Below are 18975 nucleotides of genomic sequence, written 5' to 3' on the forward strand. Positions count from 1 at the left end.
ACAAGTAATCAGAAAACATGAAGTGCTGATTGAATTTTCATCAACTAATTAATAGTGCATTTGGCTTAATTACATGGTTGGACACATGATGTTTTCATAATTAAACTGGCTGCTTTTAGTTAGAGGGTGTTGTACACTGTGGCACCAGAGAATCATAAAATGGTTACAGGACATGTGGCAGAGATTTTCCCATCACATCTATAATGGACAAAAGGTGTGAGATAAGAATAGGTCAGAATTGTGAAGCCCACAATCAAGGCACAATACACAAATACAAACCCACTGTCTCCCACTGTTGTTCAGGCAGATCGATGATGCAGCAGTGGAGTAGTTGCCTCCTTACAGCACCAGAGTCCTTGGTTCAATCCTGACTATAGGTGCTGTCCGTGTAGAGTTTGTACGTTCTCCCTGTGACTGTTTGAGTTTTCTCTGGCTGCTCCCGTTTCCTCCCACATTCCAAAAACATAGGTTAATTGGCTTCTGTAAATTGTTCCCAGTATGTCGGATAGGACTTGCATATGGGTGATCGCTGGTCGGCGTGGACTCAGTGGGCTGAAGGGCCTGATTCCAAGCTGTATCACTCTTAACTAGACTAAACTTCCTCCCACTGCCTCTTGCAAAGATGCCATCCCCTACTCTCAATTTCTCTGTTTACGCTTGTTTATTGGCAAGATGAGGTTTTCCATTCTTGGACATCCAAGATGTCCTCTTTCTTTAATAAATGTGGTTTTCCCCCCTGCTATTGTAGAAGGATCCCACACCTAACTAAGCCTCTTGTGTCCAGTAGCTCTGCTCTCACTCCCCCTCCCTCCAGATAGAACAAGAATTTTCCCTGGTCCCCACTTTTCACCTCACCAGCCTCCACGTCAAACACATCATTCTCTGACATTTTCACCACTCCAACGTGATCGAACCAGTTACATTCTCCCATCCTCACCCCTTTCTGCTTTCCTCACAACTCCATGGTTCAATCATCCCATCCCACCCAAACCACCCCATCCCCAGGTATTTTCCCCTGCAACTACAGGAGATGTAACACCTGTTCCTGTACCTGCTCCCTCACATCCATCCACAGCCCCATGTGGAAAAGAGTTTAGCAGGTACCTCATCTAACTTCATTGATTGCATTCGATGTTTCCGATGAGGCCTCCTTAACATCTGTGTAGACTTGGCAACCGTTTCACCTAACACTTTTGCTCAGTCCACCAAGGCCTACTGGATCTCCCAGTTGCTTACCGTTTTAAATCCTCTTCCTATTCCCATACTGATCTATTAAAACACTGGATGAGAAACAAACTGAATTGTGCAGATATTGCAGAAAGAATGCAAAAGATATGGATACATGATCAGTGGTTCATCATGAGGTCATGAACAAAAGTTGTGAACAGACTGGTTCAGTCTCATTCAGTTACCGAGGAGAGGATCAGAGTAAAAGACTCATGTTAGAAATTTGCAGTTGAAACAGAAGAAAAAAAGTCGTGACTTTGGCCTCCAAACTGTCAGTTGGAAGACATCCCTTTTTTTCAAGAATTGACTGTCAAAAACACGGAAGGAACAGTACAAAGTGAAAGATATGCACCTTACCTAAAACACTGATCTGTATGATTTATGCATATTTATTGAAGAGGCTGGGGAACTGACTCTGACTGTTTTATTCCTATGTCTGGAAGGCATAATACCTGCCATGAATATCAGTGCATGGCTATGGAACCTTTGGACTCCAATCTGCACAGAGTTTCTTATCAAGTTTGAATATGATCCAAGAAAAAAATTGAATGTTGCTATCACAGCGTTTTCAATGCTGCCTGAAGGTCTCCTTTGTGAAAAGCTGCCATGTGAATGTTTCCAGTCTAATACCTGTCATTGAAGGAATATCTTCTGCATAATCACGGGAGCTTTTCTCTTCCCTTAGCTACACTGAATCTCCTCCGCTCTGACAGCAAAGCCTTTCTGAATAAGATTTTGTTGCACACATCTCTAACAATACTTGAGATTCTGACAGACTGCGAAACACATTGAGCTGTATTGTGTAAATGTTTTCAGTTATATAGCTCGTGGTACCTTTAGGAAATTCTTGTTTCGCAGAGGATCCCAGCAAATGATCTTCACAATCTGTGCCCTGGTTCAGTGACTGTGATTCAGGCTGATGCTCCCATTTACCTGGAAAAAAAATATTAGTTTGCTGTACACTACTTTTTATGTTACTACAAGCATCACAAATATGTTCAACCATGAAGGAGGTATGTTTCCTTCTCTCCAGAGATGCTGCATGTCCCACTGAGTCATCACAGCATTTTGTGTCTACCTTGGATTTAAACCAGCATCTGCAGTTATTTCCTACACATGGTTATATCAACATTGAGCCATGAACAAAATGCCTTTTTGAGGATATGGGCTTCACAATCATCTGATTAGTTTATCAGCAAATTAAAATGTCTTTATTTGCAACATTTTCTATTTTTCCCAGTAGCATATTACATTTAACATTAACTTTTCCTTTAGACTTTAGAGATACAGTACGGTAACAGGCCCTTCAGCCACCGAATCCTGCTGACCAGAGATCACTCCGTACACTGACACTATCCTAAACACTAGGGATAATTTACAATTTTACTGAAGTCAATTAACCAGTAAACCTGTATGTCTTTGGATTGTGGGAGGTAACCAGAGCACCTGGAGAAAACCCACGTGGTCACAGGAAAAACCTACAAACTCCATATGGACCATCCATAGACAGGATCGAACCTGGGTCTCTGGCGCAGCAACTCTACTGCATCGCCACCTATTCCATTTGTCCAAGGATCTTCTTCATGTAAAGCATAGCAAAATGGAACCAAAATTAATCAGATTAGGTTTCTCAACCAAGTTTATTTTTGGTGTAAAGGGACTGTTTGTATGTATTGGTATCAAATTAGATCATTTAGAATCTCTCTTTACATTTCATCTCCTTGACTGAATGTCAGAGGGACATATAGAAATATTAATGCTAAGACCCCCAGGCAAGCCTCTTCAACTTGTTGGATTTGAGTGGAACAAGTGGCAGATATTAGAAAACCAAAGCAAATGTCCCCGTGTTTTTTGTTCGGGAAGAGCCAGGCAGGGATACACACACGAGGCATCTCCTTACGAAATACATTCTTAATTTAGCCACTAATATTTCTGCTCAGTTATTGTAGATGTACCAATCAGAAAATTGTTCAGTCATTCTGCCACAGCTGAATTTCAATACTCTTTCACCTTCAAAGCACAGTTAATGATCGGAAATTTTAAAATTCATTAATAACATTTAGCAAGTCCATTCATTATTTATGTTCCAATAGCTGGAACCTAATAAAATAATTAACAGGACTTTGCAGTGATGGAATAAGATCACAGATTTCCATGTACAGCTCTAAATCCAGTGATAGACACATTTCTGGCTAGAAATTCATCTTAAGCCACATTCAGGAAAGCATACGATACGATACGATATAACTTTATTTATCCCAGGAGGGAAATTGATCTCCCAACAGTCATAAAACACAAAATACGTGAAATTAAAGTGGCGAGTGGAAAGGATTGGGGATGTGCAAAGTTTTAGGGGGGGGGGGGGAGGGGAGACAGTGGATCCCACGACAGAAAGGGGAGAAGTTGTACAGTTTGACAGCCACAGGGAAGAAGGATTTCCTGTGGCGTTCGATACTGCATCATGATGGAACTAGTCTGTTGCTGAAGGTACTGCTCAGATTGACCAGTGTGTCATGAAGGGGGTGAGCTTGGCATGGCATTGTCCTCCAATGCCAACGTTTGATTGCCCTTTGTTATATTGTGCTTTTAGCACATGTAACCAAGAACAAATTTCTTCCTTTCCACTAATACTGTAGTTTCATCTTAGAAACCAGTATTAACAATTTTTTTGTCTCAATGATAATACATGTTCGGAATCACAATTATCCCAAATGGTCAAACCCTTGCAAATTAATTAATAACAATTGTTTTTAAATAAATTTTACAATATGATGTTCAGAACGTTGGGCCTGTATTCAGCAACCAATTAGAGTTATGTTTTGCAAAGTATTGCTGTCTACTCTTACCTTCAGCCATTTTATCTCCATGAGCAGATTCTCTGTCTGTTTCAAGAGACTGGCTCTGCATATCAGACCAGTAACCCAAAGAGTTAAGAGATACAAAAGGGGATTCTTTCTCTGAAAGAAAATAAATGAACAAAATTAAAAGATTATTATAACAGAAACTAAATTTTACATTCTACAGAAGAAATTGGTTACAGAATGGCGAAAAACGAAATCAAATGCACGAGCATTGTAGCCATGGTTCTCCATCTAGCAGCTTACCAATTGCCGCTAAACATAGTTTGCACTTTTAACGTGGGAACAGTATCTGTGGTGTCATTGTCGTGCTCATTTTAACTGCTGGATAAGTCCTTGGCATAACAGTTATTGGAAAGTTTGAAGATGGAATTCAAGCTCAGATTACAATAAGAATTCCCCATTCATTTTCTCCCATACTCTTGAAGATACAGATTTGTTGAGCTATGATTTCACATACTGCCCTCTATTATCTCATCTAATTTGCCAACCTTCATTTGGGAGCCTAAAATTAATTACTTGAGAGATCATTCCCTTGTGAGAGTTATCTTCAGCTGTGGGGCAAGAATGAACAAAGCCTGTGTTTGTCAAGTTGATGAGTAGCTCCATAACTTTTCTCAGCCTAGTCACCAGTTGTCAGCATTTTTTATTATTCTTGAGCAATGTCTGAGGCATAGGTCACAGAGGTAATATAGGTAAATACAGCTCTGAAACCCAGTGGTTTCGTATAAGGAAACTGCTTTGTTGGCTTCAAAGGCATTTTTTCCAAAATGGATAAAATTTGTATCAGTTCTGAGTTTAGGAAAAAAAAATCAATATGCAGAATGAGTTGTATTTAAATAAGCGGAGATGTACCTCACGAATGGGTGTGGGAAGGGACATGCTGACTAATGCTGGGGGATGATTTTGAACTAATTTGGTTAGGCAAGAGGCACAAGAATGTAGCAGCAGGAAAGTCTGGTGAAGCATCTAGAAAGTTGAAATGGATAAATAGCTTGAATGAAACAAAAATAAAGTAGGAATTGGATGAAAATAAACAACAGATCATGGTATTCAAAAGCTTGTGTACTATCTGAGAGACCTGAACAGTTGACCTGCTAAGAGAACAAAATGTCTCATGAGCATATACTATGGTGGATTTTAAAATGAGATGTGGATTAAACTTGGGTAAGAATATGAATGAATTACTCCTCCCTGCAACATTAAAAAAATATATATATATAGAAAAAGGATAAGGGTGACACAATGGCGCAACGGTAGAGTTGCTGCCACACAGCACCAATAACCCGGGTTCGATCCTGGCTGCAGGTGCTGTCTGTATGGAGTATGTACATCCTCCCTATGACTAGTTGCATGGGTTTCCATTGGGTGCTCCGGTTTCCTGCCACACTCCTAAGGCATACAGGTTTGCAAGGTTAATTGGCTTCGGTAAGCTGTAAAATTGACACTAGTGTGTGTAGCTTAGTGTATGGGGTGATCGCTGGTCGGCGTGGACTCAGTGGGCCGATGGGCCTGTTTCCATGCTGTATCCCTAAAGTAAATTCTAAAGTAAATATAAGAACTGAAGAAGAGAATGGTTATACTGTGCAAGGATAAAACCCCTTTAATTTGCAGCAATATTGGAATTTACCAAGAGTAATGTTTCAAAGCTGCTGTCTGTTATTTGAGGTCTATTTCAAGAATCTCACTCAGTGTTGGATTCTTGCAGTACAATGAAATCAATGACAATTCCCTAGCCCCTATGCTGACAGGGAATCTTGATATCAATTTTACTAATGGTACAGACTGCAGTGCATTATCCTTTTAGTGGAATAAGTAAACTACTATTGTGCATACAATGTGATTCTCCTGCTGACTCTCCTGGGCCCCACTGCTTCCCCCTTCCAACAGGGAACCTCTGTAATGGTAGCACTGGGTCCTGTTGCGCTACCCTCTCTATAAACCATACTACTCACACTAACCCCTTACCTGTGCACCATTCCTCACACCTCCCTCCTCTCTGAACCCCCATCATCCCCCCACAGTACCTCACCCAAGCCTCCTCCCACCCCCTCTGAATGCACAGCCCTCCGCTCACTTCCCAAGAATCCCGACACTGTCATTAAACCTGCGGACGAGGAAGGTGCCGTTGTAACTGGTTGGATGACCTCTACCATACCGAGGCCAGGTACTAGCTCTTGGACCCTCCTCATACCTACCCCATGACCATCATCCCACAGATGAAGACCCTAGGCCATTATCTCCACAACTGTCTCTAATTTCATCACTTCTGGTGGTCTGCCCTCCCCAGCCTGCAACCTTATTGTTTCCCAGCCCTGCACAGCTTGCTCCTACCTCTTCTCCAAAATCCACAAACAGAACTGCCCTGGCAGACCCATTGTTTCTGCCTGCTCCTGTCCCACTGAACTCATTTCCACGTAACTTGATTCTATCCGATCCACCTTTGTCCAATCCCTTCCCTCCCTCGTCCAAGACGCATCACACGCCTTATAATAACTTTTAGTTTCCAAGCCCCCATTCACTCATATTCACTATGGCCATTCAATCCCTCTACATCTCCATTTCCCACCAGGAACGGTACAAGGCCCTTCGTTTCTTTCTTGAACAAAGGCCAAACGTACTTCCTTCTACGAACCTAGTGGAACATGTTCTCACCCTCAACAATTCTCTTTTGACTGCTCTCACTTTCTCCAATTTAAAGGTTTAGCCACAGACACACGCATTGGTCTCAGCAATGCCTACCTTTTTGTTGGTTATGGCGAACAGTCCTTTTTCCGGGTGTACATTGGTCCCATCCCCCAACTCTTTCTCCATTACATAGATGACTGCATCGGGGCTTCCTCCTGCATCCATGCAGAACTCCTGGACTTTATTAACTTCACCACTAATTTCTATCCTGCCCTCAAATACACTTGGACTATCTCTGACAACTCTCTCCCCTTTCTCAATCTCTTTGTCTCGACCTCAAACATCACCTAAACATTTTCTCCAGAATGACCTGCTGAGTTGCTCCAGCATTTTGTATCTATCTTTGGTATAAACCAGCATCTGCAATTCCTTTTTAATCACTATAGTGGATACATTGCCAACCAAGTGGGATATCTTTAACCACATAAGTGCCAGATGATGAGTCTCAAACAAAATGATGCAAGTGCTCAGAATTTCCCTCCAGGTCATCCAACTACTCAATTTGGGCATGTATTTTGACCAGTTTAGTTTTTCCAGGTTAAGATGATGGAATTCCCTTCCCAACACCAACACTGACGCACCTTCCCAAAAAAGAATGATAATAATTCAAGTTGAAAATCCACTTCCAACCTTTTGGGAAATGAGAAAAGAATAGGCAGCTTTTTACAACCTCTGTTTAAAAAATAAAATCGGGCTTTTGTAAAAATAAATTAAAGTACATTCAAAAACCTTTCTATGGGAAGCCTTAATCTGGGTAGGAATTGTTATATCATTTGCGTGCAATGCCATCGTGATTAAAGCAATACATAGTACTTCAACAAAGCAAACATTTATTCATGAGACTGAATTAACTAGGTTTTTGATGTCAGTTCATTCTGAGCAGATTCCGACTTATGCAACCAAGAACATTGTCGAACCAAGGTTGAAATTATCAAAATAATAACCTTCTATTTAGTCCAAGGTTCAAATAGGACTGCCAAAGATTCTACATGTTAGTCAGATTCACACACCAATGTGGAGCAGGATCAAACCTGAACAAACGAGTTAATTATTGCTAGGACTCAACACTATCTCATCTTGTGCACGGATTAACTTCCTCTGTCTATAATTACATCTGTTTACGCTGACACACTTACCTTAACATTGCCAAAGTTTGTGACCAAGGACAACCTCGTGATTACCGCAGGTCATTGGATTGATATCTCAGTGTAACTTACTTCCATTTCACTGCCATTCTTTATTATTTTAAACTCATGAATTACAGATACTTGAGCAACACTCCACATGGCACAAGGTTATCAAAACTTTATGCAGCAAAACCACACTCCCTTGTAAAACAAAGCAGCTTGTTAAAGCAATGCTTATTTAACTGACTTGTTTCTGAGCTTTGCAATGGTGAAGGCAACTTGTAACTACTGGATACTACACAAACACAGCTTATTGCACAACAGTGATTACAGCTACACAGTAACTGCATTGATCTTACCAAGAGCTTATATAGCTGCCAAATCTTATTATCGTGTACACTAAAACTTCTATGCAGTCTTCTATGACTTTTAAAAATTGATATATTGGTATTAATGTTTTATTATTTTCTTCAACGTTTAAACGTAGAGTGTGCTAAATGGGATAACTTCTGAAAATAGGAATGGGGACTGAGAAGTGCAGTTAACCACCGTCTGTTGTCTCGAATACCAGCAGCCTGCCAACTTTATACTGCCTGCTAATTTACATGTGTGCTGCACACAGTCAATGCTAACTGTGGTGTCGAGTGGCTTAGCAGGAGGCCATTGACCTGGGGACAAGTGCTAATGAAGTCAGTTTGTGCTTTTTAACGGGGATGTGTAATGTGGCTGCAACAGATACTACCAAGTATTCCAGGACTTTTTCTGATAGGAGAACATGAGAGAAAGCAGATTCCGACAATTTCCAATGCTGCAATGTGAATAACAGAAGAGATATATTCATCAGTTTGAAGAAGTGTCTCAACCTGAAAGGTCACCCTTCCTTCTCCCCAGGGATGCTGCCTGTCCCACTGAGTTACTCCAGCATTTTATGTCTATCTTCATTTATACCAGCATCTGCAGTTCCTTCCTACAAGGAGATATATATAGTAGGAAAGATATTGTGAAGCTTGAAAGGGATCAGAGAAGATTTACGAGGATGTTGCCAGGACTAGACAGTGTGAGCGATAGAGAGAGGTTGGGTAGGCTGGGTCTCTATCCCTTGGAGCGCAAGAGGATGAGGTGTGATCTTAGAGATGAATAAAATCATGAGACGAATAGATTGGGTAGATGCCCAGAGTCTCTTGTCCAGAGTAGGGGAATCGAGGATCGAGTTCAAGGTGAAGGGAAAAGATTTAATAGGAAATTGAGGGGTAACTTTTTCACACGAAGGGTGGTGGGTGTATGGAACAAGTGTCAGATGTAGTTGAGGCTGGGATTATCCCAATGTTTAAGAAACAGTTAGACAGGTACATGGATTGGACAGGTTTGGAGAGATATGGACCAAGCGCAGGCAGGTGGGACTAGTGTAGCTGAGACATGTTGGGCCAAAGGGCCTGTTTCCACACTGTATCACTATGATTCTATGACTATATTCATCCATAGGGGCCCAGGCAATCCTTCAGACAAACTCCGATATCGTGACAGGAGAGCTACTGTAAACATAGTCTTCTTTCACCTTTTCCTCTCTCCCCTCACAGCTCTGATCTTGTCTTTCTCCTCTCAGCTAGCCTAAACTTCAACCCAGTGCAGTATCCGTTAGGCAGCTTACACCACAGCGGTATGAACATTGACTTCTCTAACTTTAGATAGCTCCTCTGTCCCTCTCTTCCCCTCCCCCTTCCCAGTTCTCCCTCTATCTTCCTGTCTCCAACTACATCCTTTCTTTGTCCCGCCCCCCCTGACAAGGGTCTCGAGCCAAAACGTCACCCATTCTTTCTCTCCAGAGATGCTGCCTGACCCGCTGAGTTACTCCAGCATTTTGTGATACCTCCGTTAGTATTTAATCATTATAGCTGTTGTCCCTATTTGACAAAAAAAAACAGTTATCAATGCTGGGATGCTTGCAATGCAAATCTAAATAGATCTCATCATGTTTGGGGAAAACAAAATTCAGAGTGACAAGTGCAGTATTTAAACGTACAATGGTACAGCACAGGAATAATTAAGCCTTGCAGCCCACAATGATTGTGACAAACACGACACCAAGATAAATTAATCTCACCTGAATGTACATGATCCATTTCCCTCCATTCCCTGCATATCCATGTGGCCATCCAAAACCCTCTTAAACACCACTATTTTATCTGCCGCCACCACCACCCTCGGCAGCATATTCCAGGCACCCACCCTCCTTTGTAAAAACACTTGCTTGTGCATCCCCTTTAAACATTGCCCCTTTCACGTTAAAGCGATGCCCTCTAGTCTTCGATGTTTCCACCCTGGGAAAAAGATTCTGGCTGTCTACCTTATCCATGCCTCTCAATGTTATATGCTTCTCCCAGGTCTCCCTTAACCTCTGGCATCCCAGAGAAAACAAGTCTGTACAAACTCTCCTTTTAGCTGACATCCTCTAATCCTGGTAAACCTCTTCTGCACCCTTTCCAACCCCTCCACATCCTTCCTGATTGGGGCAACCAGAACTGCAGACCAGACCAGAACATCAACAATTTTCTTCTCCAGTGCAATAGCAAGACTGAAACAATGTCCTAGGGAAAGTGATAATGGCCTCTTGGGGCATGAACTTCTTGATATCTATTCGGCCCAACATTTGTCATTCTATCAACTCCCACTCTGCCATGATCTCATTGTTACCCATCAACATCCAGCACAAGTCACTGCTGCCTTGCCAAAAAGTTATGGTCAAATGTAGAGTCTGTATCTGTATAGTTATACAAAATCCTTCTCCATCCTCTTGCAGTTGGTCAGCAGCTTTTCACCAGCTGAACTGTATCCATTGTACAGCATCGAACAGGAATATTAGGACTAACAAAGGTAATGGCATGGTTGCAACTCTCTATGGAGCATGCATGCATCTTTAGAAACTATGTGCACCATGTAGTATGGCTTTATTTCAGTGTTAGTGGTTGACAATACTACGCTCAACCAGTGTAGTGGCATCAGTACACTGATGTATTGATCATCAATAAAGAATATTTGGATAGAAACTTTATCTTTATTACTTGGCTTATAAAACAGCAATACAAAAGAGACTGTGGAAGCATTGTTAGCAATAAGTTTGGGATGCTGCTCCTTGAGGAAAGGCAGTAATCAATAGTAGGCAAAAGAAAATGTGTTTGTCAAATGAGTTTCTCGGTTGTAGTGGTGCCAGATGGTGAACACAATGGTGAACTGAAGAAGTTTAAGACATCACAGCCATGTGTTCTGTCCATGGAAAGAGTGGAACCATTTCTGAGAGAGTAAGATGATCCCAGGAGAGGATATAGATGAGACAATATATCAGTGTGGCCAAAGACTCATGACTTATTGACATTACAGGTGCTACAGAACATAATAAAATCTATTATGAGATCATCGTAAGACTGCTATAGGGACATTTAATCCAGCATTTACTCATTTTTTAAAGGAGTAAATATTTGCCGATGGTAACCAGATACTGATGCAGTTGAAGCCAAAGATACTGGCGAAGATCATGTCACCATACATTTCTGTGGACTGGTTTTCTGATTGGACCATAAGAACAGCATTCCTGAATGAAATATGTCAAATATTTCAGCATCAGTGGCTGTTCTGCACACAGCATTGCTTGAATTCTCATGTTTGTCAGCCCAGGCACTGTAATCCAGCAGCTTGATTTTAAAAGGTCTAAAAGTTGTAGCTTTTATCTAGTGGATCGTCAGTGGAGAGGGAGGAGCCCAGTTAGGGTGACATCGTGGCACAGCGGTAGATGTGCTGCCTTACAGTGCCAGAGACCCATGTTCTATCCTGACTATGGGTGCTGTCTGTAGGGAATTTGTATGTTTTCTCTGTGAACGCATGGGTTTCCTCTGGGTGCTCCGGTTTCTTCCCACACTCCAAAAACACAGGTTTGCAGGCTCTGAAGAAGGGTCTCATCCTGAAATGTCACCTATTCCTTTTCTCCAGAGATGCTGCCTGACCCACTGAGCTACTCCAACTTTTTGTGTCTATCTTCAGTTTAAACCAGCATCTGCAGTTCCTTCCTACACAGGTTTGTAGGTTAATTGGCTATAGTTTAAAAAGTCTAAATTGTCCCTAGAGTGTAGGATAGTGCTAGTGTACCGGGTGATTGCTGGTCGGTGTGAACTCGGTGGGCCGAAGGGCCTGTTTCCATACTGTATCACTAAACTAAACTGTTACCATTGTGGGTGCCAGTCAAAATCATGCACCAGCAAACATTGGTTAATGACTGATAGAGTCATTCTAGTTTAGTTTAGTTTAGAGATACAGTGCGGAAACAGGCCCTTTGACCCATCGTGTCCGCGCAGACCAGCGATCACCCCACACATTAACACTATGCAGCACATACTAGGGACAATTAACACATACACCAAGCCAATTAACCTTCATACTTGTACATCTTTGAAGTGTGGGAGGAAACCAAAGATCTCGGAGAAAACCCACATGATCACGGGGAGAACATAAAAACTCTGTACAGATAACATCCGTAGTCGCGTTCGAAGCCGGGTCTCCGGCGTTGCAAGCACTGTAAGTCACCAACTCTGCACCAGATTTTTTTTTCCAATGTCATGCAGAGGGATATCAGGGCCTCAGAGCCACTTCAGCTCTGGAGTGTGCAGGCCCCACCCATTTGGGATGCTTCAAGAAGTCTCAGGCTCATGGATGCTGGTGAACTAAAGTATTTGGCTGCAGCTGTGACTGCATGATCATGAGAAATAATAGATCGTGGGATTGATTAGAACACAAGGGAACATATGTTTAGTTACAAAAGTTATGATTAGTTATGTTTAGATCTCTATCCCATTGTGGACGGTGAACTTTGCCTATGAAACAGGTGTGTTGCAATGTGGAGAACTATATTCCGCACCTTTGCTCTACCTAATGTACTCAAGTTTGACGATTGTATTTATTGTATTAACTAATCTAATTAGATAGCATACAAACCAAAGCTTTTAATTGTATCTCAGTACATGTGGCAAAAATAAACCTAAACCTGTCAAATCTAAGAAGTGTGGGTGTACCTTGGTACCTAATCAGTTAATTGTACAATTTTACTGGTTGTAAAAGTTAATAGATAGAATACTTTATTAGATGTGGAAATGATTGGTGCAGTAAATGGGAGTGAGGCTTTTTTTTTAAATGAAAGCAATGTACTGAATATGTACCTTTAAGAACTATGATTATTGATCCACTGTTATACTACTCACTTGTAACACAAGTACTGTTTGCCTTCAATTAAGGATGCTGGATTACCAGTGATATATTTGTTATTTGCCTGACTAAACAGCACTTAAAACAAAGCCCAGAGATGCTACACAAAGATGTAACAGGATGATTAGTTCACAATTCAATGCAAGGTTTCCTCTACAAATAGCCGTGCCAATGTGCTTTAGCGACCTGATGGAAGCACATGATTTATTTGGGAAATTTTCAAATAAATATTCATGTATCAAGGTTTGCCAAATTAACCCCTTCCAAAACTGTATTCCCAGCAGAATCCTGTGCAAGTTAAAGAAGGTGCAGCAAAGTTATGGCGATTATGTGACCTCGTTTACCAATTGCAAATCACACTCACAGCAATAAACAAAGATTATTGTAATCTTTCCTGAAGTACATTTCTGAAGTAACCAAAGGAATGTCCATGATCTTTCACTGTGAAACAGCCTATTTAAATGAAATTACAGTCAGTTTATCATTTACAATGCTTCTTTAAATACACTTTGCACCTCATTTATTCAAAAGGTCAAAATGAAAGTTAATTTTTCACTTTTCAGTTCTGGTATGCTCACTGGATTTCCTTTCTTATCACAGGGAAACAGACCAAGATTACGAAAATAACAAATACCTTTCATAATGCACTTGCACTCTGAACACATAATTGCAATTCAAGAGTGAAAATGAAAATCGTTTCAATTTTCAACGTGGATAAATCTTTATAATGAAAATTGCAGCTTTGCATCAGTAGAGTACTAGAACCCTGTCTGAGAGAATTGTCATTCCGTGAATTAAAGATTATTTTCTTTGTGATTTAGGCAAAGAGATTTCATCCAATTGGCTCAGCCCGACGACTGTAGCTGATGAAGAACACACACACAGTGCCTTTCTGTGGCAGTGCTCACATTATCCTTGCTGCCCTTCATAGAGTAGTCAAGATATGCAAGGCACATTGGTTGACCTCATCATAGATAAAAATATTAAACAAGACCACCACCATGTCAAGATAAAATGACTCTTTCTAACTAGATAATATTATGTGGCTTCTTTCCGCCAGCCCACTCCCCATTCACTGCGAACTGTTTGCAATGTGATGACGTGGCATTTTGAGTCTGTGCTATGAATGGAGAATGCACAGACACACACGCATTCAAGGGAACACCACTTGCTCAGTAAGAGGCATCAAATTAGGATCTGAATAAAGGTTCTGACCAAAATGTCACCTATTCTTTTTCGCCAGCGATGCTGCCTGACCCGCTGAGTTACTCCAGTATTTCGGCTCTATCTTCGTTATAAACTAGCATCTGCAGTTGCTTCCTACGCATTCGATTAGTTGCTATTTTTCAATTTCCTTTAGCTTGTCCAATTACAAAATGGTTGTCGCTGCCAGTCGATTCATTCAGGATTTATTTTCAGTTGTCAACCGATTTAACATACAAATCTTCAACTATAAAAATTATTTCTTCCGATCCTACAATCATTGTTTCTATCTATCACATGTTTCCAGATCCAAGTCCTTGAATGTGCTATTGGGGCTTTTCACAATGATTTCAGATAAGAGGTTGCAACACTATCACCATACTTTTCACAATCATGGATTGCGTTCAGAACGCTGAATGAGGAAACTCATGGAGATCTCCACTCACATTTCACTGTTCCTGTCGGCTCCTAGAAAAGATTAGTCGTGATACCTTAGCAATTAATTCGGCAAGATTTAGAAATACTGGCTGAAAAAAAATACCATGTATCAAGTGCTTTTCATGCTCTATACAATTGAAGGGTAAAATTGATCCATTGATTGAAAGATACTGCATGGAAACGGGTCCTTCGGTCCACTGGGTCCACACCGACCATCAGTGCCCCTCTCACACCAGTTCTACATGAACTCACTTTTCCATCCATTCTCTACACTCAGGGTAATTCGCAAATGCCAATTAACCTAAAAAACAGCACATCTTTTTGGGATGTTGGAGGAAACCACAGCACCTCAACGAAACCCACTTAGTTATAGAGCAAACGTGCATACTCCACACCAACAACACCCAAGATCAGGATTGAACCCGGATCTCTGGTGGTAAAGGCATCGGTTCTACTAGCTGTGCCACTGTGCACTGTGCACTGTGCAGAGAACACTCCACAAAACTAGTGAAAGATACAAAATCACACATTAGTTCCAAATTATATACACATTAACATGTACAATACAACCTCTAGCTCACTTTCTAGGCTGTAGCAGGTCATATACTTGATGCTCGTACATTCCCTCACCTGGACTTTCCTTTGTGCTAATTATTGAGTCATCAAGAGTTTATGGTGCCAGTTTATCATCAAGCTTGAAAAGGCACAGGAAATATATTCACAAATATATGACTAGAAAAGGAGAAGCTGGATACTCTGGGACATTTTTACGTAAAGCATATATTTAAAATCATGAAGGATGCAGATAAGTTTGATGTTCACAGTCTGTATCCCGGGATAGAGGAATCTAAAACTAGAGGGCACAGATTTACGAGAAAGGGAAAGACTTAAACTGGAGGAACTTTTTCACACAGAAGGAGGTACGTGTATAGAATGAGCTGCCATGGAAGGTGTATGGGAAGGTTCAGAGGGATATGGACCATGCACAGGTAAACGGGATCAGCCCAGATAGACATCTTGGTCAGCATGGACAATGTGGCACTGTGAGCTTGTTTCTGTGCTGCATAAAGATTTAATTTCCATCCAGCATTGATCATCTTGCTCTTAACCATGCATTGTTGTCCCTTTTCTTCATTCTAAGCAAGTTTAATGGATATTGTTGCTCAGCAACATTTCTTCTGCTGTTCATCAAGTTAATATTGGCCAGCATGATCTTTGCCTGTCATTCTAAATTCAGATGAGAGAATACTACTACTCATTTTGCAAATTTTATTAAGAAGCTGCTTTGGGAGTTAAGCTCTATGCACACACGTTATCAAATATACAAAATGCAAGTCATAGCCTGCAGACTCATTCACATTTCACACCATCAAACTCAGCCTGGTCACATGGAATAATTGCTTCCCCCCCCCATCTCACGCATGTTGAAAACCTCTACATTTTATATTCAAAGAAAGACCAGGATCTACATTGTGCTTTTCACTTCCTCACAATACACATAACAGACAGTAACAATTTGTAAATTAAACATCTTTAGTAGGGGAATAAACCCCAAAGGAATTCAGCATATTTTACGGTGAATTCACCCATGTATTCCGATGCAATTTCTGACAATAGATATGCACCAAATGTCTCAAATCCAATTACTGTTCCATTAAGAACATTTTATCGGAGAGGGGAGGGGGGGAGGGGGTTAAGCACGGCATATATTGCCCTCTGACGACCATCATCAGCCATTCTTGGGGTAATTACATTTTCATAGAGACAAGGATCCCATCAAGGGAAAGTCCACTACTTCCATTGTCAATCAGATACTCTTCCTCCGTCTCCCATGGAAGTAATACCCCTTCTGCACACACCATTTCAACCTCGCCTCCCTGGTCATCCCAGGCCAGGGCGACCAAATGCCTGAACAGACCAAGTCCCATTCCCTGGCTCACCGATCACCAGTTATCTCATCGTAAACTTCTCAATTCTTGAACTTTCCTGCTGCCCGGTTCTCAAGGTCTCTCAATTTCACACCCCCACTTTTGGTCTCTGGCTAGCCAAATTCCATACACCCTCAAACAGGTTTTTAAAGCTACATGTCCATCCATGACTCTGGGGGGTCTCAAATGTCTAAACTCCCAGCACAAGGATTGTTGAGTGACTGATGTCCAAAAACAACCATCTCCTTAGGACCTCCAACTCACTCTGAACACCCATATCCACTCTCTATCCCAGTCATCTTGTTATCCTTGTGCTCCACACCACACAACAGACATATTTGTAACAGCTGGCCCACATCCAAAATGGTTGAAGACCGACTGCCACTGTGCCAAATGTTTACAGTGTACATTTACAGATTTGCCTGAAAGAAAGAAAAATGATGTGGAGGCAGAAAGGTTTAGAGAAAGTTCTCGGGACAAGAATTCCCATCAGTGAATTTGGGCCACCAAAGGTGGAGCAATTAAAAGTGGAAATGTGCATGAGACTTGAAGTGCTAAAGGATAGAAGTAGGAGGGGTGAGATCATGAAAACTTAGGAAAAGGCCATGTGAGTCAGTGAGTAGAGGGTTAATGAGAGTACAGGATTGATCCAAGCTGGGACATCGGCATTTCAGTTTTGAATGACATCAAGTTAATGGAGCATGAAAATGAGAAATCAGCCAAACTTGGAACAACCAAATCCAGAGATAAAAATACACAACTGAAACTTCAACAGTAGATGAGCAGAGGCAAGATGGTCAAATAACACTAACCTTTCTCAGAGAAAGCACATGAACATGGTTAGTAGTTCAACGCAGGATCAAGGTTGGGAATAGCTTGGTCATTTGTCAGGAATAAGGACAAACTTGCTGGCCTGACCTGGCCTGGAGACAGATTTTGTGATGGGAACTCCTTACAATATATAGTAAACAGAACTTTCATCTTATTTAGTGTTAGCTGTTGAACAAACTATTTAACAATTTAGAGATAATGGAAGAATTAGAATCAACGAGATAGAGTGGAGTGTGATCACAATACAGTTACTGTCATCTCTGATGATGGTGACTGAAAGATGGTACTTTGCTGAGAAATAAGATATCAAGGATAGTTCTTTGGGGAGCACCAAAGGCATGTGTGGGAACAAAAGGGAAATACTCTCATACTCCAAGTGAGCAGAGCAGAATGGAACATGACAAAGGCTTCACCCAGCTACCTGATAATGTAAAGGAATGGAAGATGATATGGTCAACCATGTTAGAGGCTATTTTCAGGTTGGAAGATGATGAGGGATGGGTTATTTTTGTCACACTCCCAAAGAATGTCATTTGCAAACCCTGGAAATGCTATTTTACCATTGCAGCAAACACAATATTCAAACATAATTCAAACATGTAGAATCTCAACAAGGTTAGACTCAGATATGGGAAGCATCAGAATGTTCAAGGACTTCAGAAAAGAAAGCAGGTTGGAGATAGGGTGGTAGTTTGCAAGGACAGTGGTGTTAAGAAATGTTTGATTTGTGAAAAGCACTGATGACTTTGACCCCAAGACTGAGTGGCGCAGAGCCTGGAAAGATGCCAACACCAGAGAGGTCATCACAGACCCCAGTGAAACCACTGGGATTTGACCTCCATCGCAAGCAATGGCTAACCCTGAACCGGATCTGCACCCTCCATGCAAGAACAACCCATCACCTGCACAAGTGGGGATGACAGACAGCCCTGCTTGCGACTGCAGATATCCAGACCAGACCATCCCACACATCGTGAATGACTGCTCACTGAGGCTTTTCCCTGGTGGCATCTAGGCCATCCACCCAGCAACTGATGCTGCCCTGGCCTGGATGTCTACCCTTGACCTACAACTTTAGGCTGTGCATGCCATGCGCAAGAAGAAGAAAACTAATGATTCTGAGCCAAGAGATGGGGTAACATGTGAATTTTCCAATATTAGTTAACATGAAGGAATGCCATTAAAGAACAGTCTGAAGAAAGGTCTCGACCCAAAACATCACCCATTCGTTCTATTCAGAGATGTTGCCTGTCCTGCTAAGTCACTCCAGCATATTGCGTCTATCTCTAGTTAACATGAAATTGCAGTCAGCTACGACAGGTTGAACAGCTTTTACTGACGCTATTAAAGTTGTTGTGACTGCTCGTGTAATCAATATCTGATGGACTGAGAAGCTGTTGCAAAACACTTCCTTTTTCCAACTCTGTT

General features: G+C 41.4%; 1 protein-coding gene across 5 annotated transcripts in view; it reads right to left on the reverse strand.

Annotated features, from left to right (window-relative positions):
- Nucleotides 1-18975, reverse strand: part of LOC144600137 (SH3 domain and tetratricopeptide repeat-containing protein 2-like) — a 91279-nt gene that overhangs the window by 51584 nt on the left and 20720 nt on the right. For all 5 annotated transcript variants that reach the window (XM_078411585.1, XM_078411582.1, XM_078411581.1 and 2 more), the window contains 2 exons: nucleotides 4074-4184; nucleotides 2062-2160 (listed from right to left, as the gene is read on the reverse strand). In XM_078411585.1, coding sequence (XP_078267711.1) covers nucleotides 2062-2160; nucleotides 4074-4184 — 210 coding nt within the window. The remainder of the gene's footprint in view (nucleotides 1-2061; nucleotides 2161-4073; nucleotides 4185-18975) is intronic.

The sequence above is a fragment of the Rhinoraja longicauda genome, chromosome 14, assembly GCF_053455715.1.
Source record: "Rhinoraja longicauda isolate Sanriku21f chromosome 14, sRhiLon1.1, whole genome shotgun sequence".
Taxonomy (NCBI): domain Eukaryota; kingdom Metazoa; phylum Chordata; class Chondrichthyes; order Rajiformes; family Arhynchobatidae; genus Rhinoraja; species Rhinoraja longicauda.